The 6000-nt window shown below is 48.2% G+C and overlaps 1 protein-coding gene across 4 annotated transcripts in view; it reads right to left on the bottom strand.

Annotated features, from left to right (window-relative positions):
* Positions 1-962: 962 nt before the first annotated feature.
* LOC130106584 (vitamin D3 receptor A) overlaps positions 963-6000 on the bottom strand; it is a 113143-nt gene continuing 108105 nt past the window's right edge. For 3 of the 4 annotated variants that reach the window (XM_056272740.1, XM_056272738.1, XM_056272739.1), the window contains 2 exons: positions 4407-4523; positions 963-4067 (listed from right to left, as the gene is read on the bottom strand). In XM_056272740.1, coding sequence (XP_056128715.1) covers positions 3814-4067; positions 4407-4523 — 371 coding nt within the window. In that variant the 3' untranslated portion in view covers positions 963-3813. The remainder of the gene's footprint in view (positions 4068-4406; positions 4524-6000) is intronic. The other variant, XR_008809743.1, reaches the window with a different exon arrangement.

Below are 6000 nucleotides of genomic sequence, written 5' to 3'. Positions count from 1 at the left end.
CCAAATCCCATCAGCCCTTGCGCGAGTCAGTCGCCCGCGGCAGAACGTGACCGGCTGCCGGGTTAAAGCTATGAGTCGTAATCCTGCTGTGATTGGCCACTGCGGCAGGAGGCGGTTTCAACCGGTTGGGTAGTGAATCAGGAGGCACGCCCACACTGTGAATGTGGCAGTGGACATTGGCTGTTGTTTGTGTCAGTCAGCTGAGGCCGTATTGGTTGGACGTGGACTTATGAGCACTTGGTTGGGCTGGGTGCTCGGCTTCTGTCGTGGCGGCCGCAGGTTCGTCTCATTTGTTTCATCGCTGAAGACCTGGGGGACTGCCCTTCCATTGTCAATGAGCCATTTCCCCTTCGATAGTTCCCTTCAGGTTTTAGTCCCTGGTGCAAGATGGCTGCACTGACTTCCTATTGGATCAGAAACAAGTTGCAGAAGAAGAAGAAAAAAAAGACTGCACATATACTGCTCTCTTTTGTCAATCCATGGAAGAAGAAGAAAAAAAAACGACAAAGAAAACAACCGTGAAACCAAACTGGGGGTAACAAGGTAGAAAGGGAAGGGTACAATGTCCATTTACACTGGGAAGGGCTCCGTGAGTCCACTTTGCTCGTCTCTCCCGGGTCCAAATGACGTCCCGGTAGGCAAGTTAAGCACTAATTAAGCAAACTTAGACACATAAAAACAATTACAATCTTGAATTAAATGACAGAAGTCCGGAGAACAACATTTTCCCCACTAGTATAAGAAACAAAAATATGGATATATATTTTCCCAAGCTTATCATCTAACCGTGTGTGTGTGTGAGATAGACAGAGAGAGAGAGAGAGAGAGAGAGAGAGAGAGAGAGAGAGAGAGAGAGAGAGAGAGAGAGAGAGAGAGAGAGAGAGAGAGAGAGAGAGAGAGCACAGAAAGGTACATCCATAAAATCAGAATGGACAGAGAGCACACTTCCTGGTGTCATGGTAATGGTACATTTACATTCAAACATCTGCTAGAATATGGAGGACCTCGGTCCCAGATGTGAGACCTGTTCGTGTGTGGCGCCTCCGCGCGGGGGGAGACTCGGGCAACGTCGACACGTCGGCCACTGGGAATGTTCAGCGAAGCGAAGCCTCAGCCAAAGGTTACGCGTCAGCCTGCTGGGTCTCACGCATATGGCACCGGTCCCCACCGCAGTGAGCGCACTATCAGATCTATGGCGGCCTTCTTCAACACACGAGACGAACGCGTCCACTCGGTTTCTACTGATTTGGGGTAGTAATCGAGCCGTTCTATCCATTCCAGTTCTGTGGGTACAACGTAAGAATTGGGTCCATCTCCTGTTTGCATAAAAGTACTGTATTTCCACAACACCTTTGCTGTCAACCGCTGACTTTTCCTTTGCCTATTTTAATCGCTATGTACAGACTTTTTTTAGTGAGTGGTATTTACAAGGTTTGGCCACAAGGGGCGATTTAGGCCTGAGAGGGGAACGGGGGAGGTGTGTACGCTTTGTGTTGACAGGGTGTGATATGTAATGATGTTTATCCTAACATCCTAAACCTCGTTTATCTACACCTGACCGGTGTCAAAAATGATACAAATATGGCAGAGCGGATGAGGCTTGAAGTTGCATATTCAATAAATACAAAACTCCCCCCCCCCGTCAGTTGTGATTTTGCCCTACTGTTTAGAGTACTTGAACGGTTTCATTCCAAAACTGTATCGCTTATTCACGTAGCTACCATCTATAGCATAGAAACTTTGACCAAGAAATGGACATCCTTACAAATCGACCTCATCGACACAACTGCTGATCCTGTCCTCAAAAACCTAGCTATTTTACGGATATATGTCAAGTTTAACAATCATCCTTAATGAATTTTTTTAACCATACAAGATATATCTTTTAAGTGTCAGATTTTTACATGAGTAGATAAGTTTGGAATGAAACTCTGCAGTAATCATTAAAAAAAGACTTGTAGCTTACTTATACTGTTATTTAGCATGATTCAAATCACCAGTGATGCCTAGAGCTTAAAAAAAAAAAAAAAAACAAAACAATCTCCTTTCATGATTGTAAGCTTACGCCACGGCACACACATACCATAAAGACAAAGTACACAACATCAGACAAAACTTTTCCCTGAGGCAGCTGCAAATAGTTGGTTTCCGTCCAACTATTTAGCTCTAACTAACTGTCTTAGCAGCAATCTAACCAGCCAACCAAATGTTTTGGATAGTCATTATCCATGAAACAGGACTTTGTGTGAGCGTGTGTGCGCACCGTGTGTGTGTTTATCGTCGTATGTCTGCGTGTATGTGTGTGTGTCTGTCTTCCGTTTCGACAAACTTACAGGTCCAATTAATGACTAAACCAATACTTGAAGCACTTCCCTGTACAAAGCCTCAGTCAGATCCTGTACGTCAACCCCCTTGTGGTCCATCAATATTCTCATAAACTGTACACTTTTAAAGGAAAAAAATAAAAATAAAAACAATAGAAGGAACCCTCACACACTTCTCAGGTGTCCATGTGTGTATATGTGTGTCTGTGACACCGGACACAAATATATGCACAGTCGGGTTACGCACACAGTTGTGGGTAGGCGGGCTTTGAATCCTCTACAATATGCAGTGAAATCACTCTGAACTATTTGTTTCCATGGAAACAGCCATCTTTCACTCTTAAATATAGATATCAGCTTATATGTCAATATCAATTATATTTATATAGAATTCTACATACATTCGTGTTTTGTGAAATTCCCTTTTGTCGAGCATGAGGAAATTCCAACCTTTAGCGACTCAAATTCGTCTCCGCCTCGGTCCCTCTATCCACCGACATTTCCACCCACCTTTCCTATTACCTGCAAACCCACTTTTTTTTTTATATCCCAAACGCTCCCATCCTTCTTCAAAAGCTCCGCTCCTCCTCTCCGATATTCGACAGGCCGGCTGAGACCTCGCCGCGGTGCCGCCAGCCATCCTTCTGTGGACACAGCCATGCTGATTTATACATTTTTTTTTGGCTGTCTCTGCTGCCAGCACACTGTGAAATACTAGGAATTTAACATATGCTGCAACGCCGTTGGCGTCACAAGAGACTGCGAGTATCACAAGCATATTATCTTTGCGTTACATGAGCTTTGATGAGGGGTGAGTATCTATATAGCGACTCTCTCTCCCATCCCAGACATCGCCTGTGATGCGATGAGCTGAGAATGAGCGTGAAGCGAAAAATCACATCCAGTTATCCAAAGAAAAAAAGGTGGGGTTGAGCTTGAGGAGAATGGTCTGCGGTCTCAAAGAAAAAAAAAAAAGGCGACGGTAAAGGCTGGATATGGAGTTGAGGATGCAGTGGCAGCAAATCTGGATATCCAGGCGTTCCAGATGTTTATGATAACGAAGAGATCTGGGTAATATCCATGAATACGGAGGTAAAAACCATCATTTTCTCTCAGGAGCATTTGAAAGTCTGTGTACACTAATAAAGCTGATGATGCAGAAATCCAGGAGAAACAAAATTTGGGAGTTGTCGCATCCAGAATCGGGATATCCAGATGTCTGCGTGACGGGTGCTTCTAGGTCAAGAGGAAGAGGAGGGAGAGGAGGCTGGTGAGCAGAAGAGAAACAAATCAGAGGAGATGGTTACCATCCATCTATCCGATAAGCGCTCTCTCCACCATTTTTTGGGGGGGAGGGGGGTCCTTGGGGTCGGGTCACTTGGGAAGGACAGTGAGGATCGGTCAGTTCCTTTGTTGCTGCTGTTGTCGTTGCGTGGGTGAGACGTTTCTGGGGGTGGGGTGGGGGTGGGGTGCCGTCCCTCCGTTTCTGCTATGACACCTCGCTGCCGAACACTTCCAGCACCAGCGGGGTGAGCTGCATGCTGTGCTCCGGCTGGAAGGAGAGCGAGCGGTACTGCTTGGAGTGCTCCTCGTTCAGGCTGCGCAGGTCGGCCAGCTTCTGGATCATCTTGGCGTAGAGGAGGCGGCCGCCCGGGTGGTTGACTCGGATGTAGGCCTGCAGCGCCTCCGACAGGCGATCCTGAAGCTGCTCGATCCTGGCGTGGTCCTGGATGCCCGGGCGATCTGAGAGGAACCAGGAGAGTTAGAGGACACGCACAAGAACCGAGAATGGGGGACGTGGAGAGAGGGAAAAGGGCGGCGGATGGGGGTTAGAAGGGGGAGAGCGAGACAGTCAGCCAAGAGCAGTGTACCATGCTGCTGCACACTCACAAACCCACTGTCATTAAGAGGAGAACCATGAGACGAGGACCGTCTCGTGCCATCAGGAGGGTAGAGAGTCAACACATGGAGGGAGAAGACTTTATGGCTCATCGGCTCACAAGAACGAGCCCTGAACTCGGCTATCCTCGGCTAAAGCAACGCACCAATTCAGTTAGAGAAGTGTAGACACACGCACTTTACCTGGGGAGAGCAGACAGATGGCCATGAGCAGCACATGCTCCTCCTCGTGCAGGTTCAGCTTTTTTAGGCCGACCTGGAACTTCACCAGGGGCTCCAAAAGGTCCAGAGTGTGGCCAGCTACAGAGGGGCAGAGAAGATGGTAAACGTTTGTTTTTTTCCCCCCGTGGGCTATTGACCAACTAGATTTTTTTTAGGGGGGGGGTGGGGGTGTTTTCTGCCATTTTTCTCCCCAATTGTTCTTGGCCAGTTACCCCACTCTTCCGTGAGCCGTCCCTGTCGCTGCTCCACCCCCTCTGCTGATCCGGGAGGGCTGCAGACTACCACATGCCTCCTCCGATACATGTGGAGTCACCAGCTGCTGCTTTTCACCTGACAGGAGGGACATAGCGCATGGGAGGATCACATTATTCCCCCCAGTTCCCCCTCCCCCCTGAACAGGCACCCCGACTGACCAGAGGAGGCGCTAGTGCAGCGACCAGGAGAGATACCAGCTTCCCACCCGCAGACACGGCCAACTGTGTCTGTAGGGACGCCCGACCAAGCCGGAGGTAACACGGGGATTCGAACCAGCAATCCCCCATGCTGGTAGGCAACGGAACAGACCGCCACGCCACCCGGACGCCCTAACATGCAGCTTTTTAAGAGAGGTGCTGATGAAAATACACATCTATGTTTTGTAATGAGAGATGGGCAACAAGGTTAACTCGTTTTTCGGTGCGTGCTACGGTCTGGGTGTGTCGGCACATGTGTTTGCGTTGCAATGGCAGAGATTTATTCAAAATCCACCTCCCCTCCTCTGCGCAAGACGTGTTAATGAAAAAGCAGTGTGTGTGTGTGGTGTGTGTGTGTCTGTGTCTGGTGTGTGTATACTGCCATGAGAAGGCTGGAGGGCAAATCCTTCATAGGAGTATGCAGTGGAAATAAATAATCTTTGTGTGTGCGTGTGTGTGTGTGTGGGCGTGGGTGTTTTGTGTGTGCATTTATGTGTCCTTGTAAAGATTAGATTATACAAGCTGGGAAAAACAACACAAGGGCAATGTGCAGCTTATGGTAACTTAAAGTTTTCTTTCCCCCGCCTGTGCATGATGAGCACGTTGTTTGGCGCGATTGTGTACGAGACCACAATCCACCGTTGTGGTAAGTGAGGCCTGGTCGTTCACAAAGGGTATTTCGTCTACTATTGAGCGAGCATCACGTCCAAATGTGCGTGAGTGAGCGGAGACGGGTTTTACGATCGATACCCGGGGGTTTCAACTTCAACTCTTCATCATCGCACAGTTTAATGAAGCAAGAGACAATGCCTTGCCAAACGCATAATGTGTGTAAATATTCATGACAACTCGATGTGGGTACCCTCACCCAAATAAGTCAAGCATGCATGTTTAAAGCGTGGTGGACAGAGGGCCAGCGCCTCGAGCCCGGGCAGCGACTGCACTGCACGCGTCTAATTTAGCCCAAGTCATTTTTGGTCACGTTGAGGTTTATCTTGTATCTTGTATTTTGTCACAATTATGCTGCATTGAGGAGAAAATAAAAATTTGTGATCATAGGGGCGTCCGGGTGCGTGGGCAGTCTATTCGTTGCCTACCAACAT

This window comes from Lampris incognitus, chromosome 2 (genome assembly GCF_029633865.1).
Source record: "Lampris incognitus isolate fLamInc1 chromosome 2, fLamInc1.hap2, whole genome shotgun sequence".
In the NCBI taxonomy this organism is placed as follows: Eukaryota; Metazoa; Chordata; class Actinopteri; order Lampriformes; family Lampridae; genus Lampris; species Lampris incognitus.
This window is presented reverse-complemented; position numbering and strand designations above follow the sequence as displayed.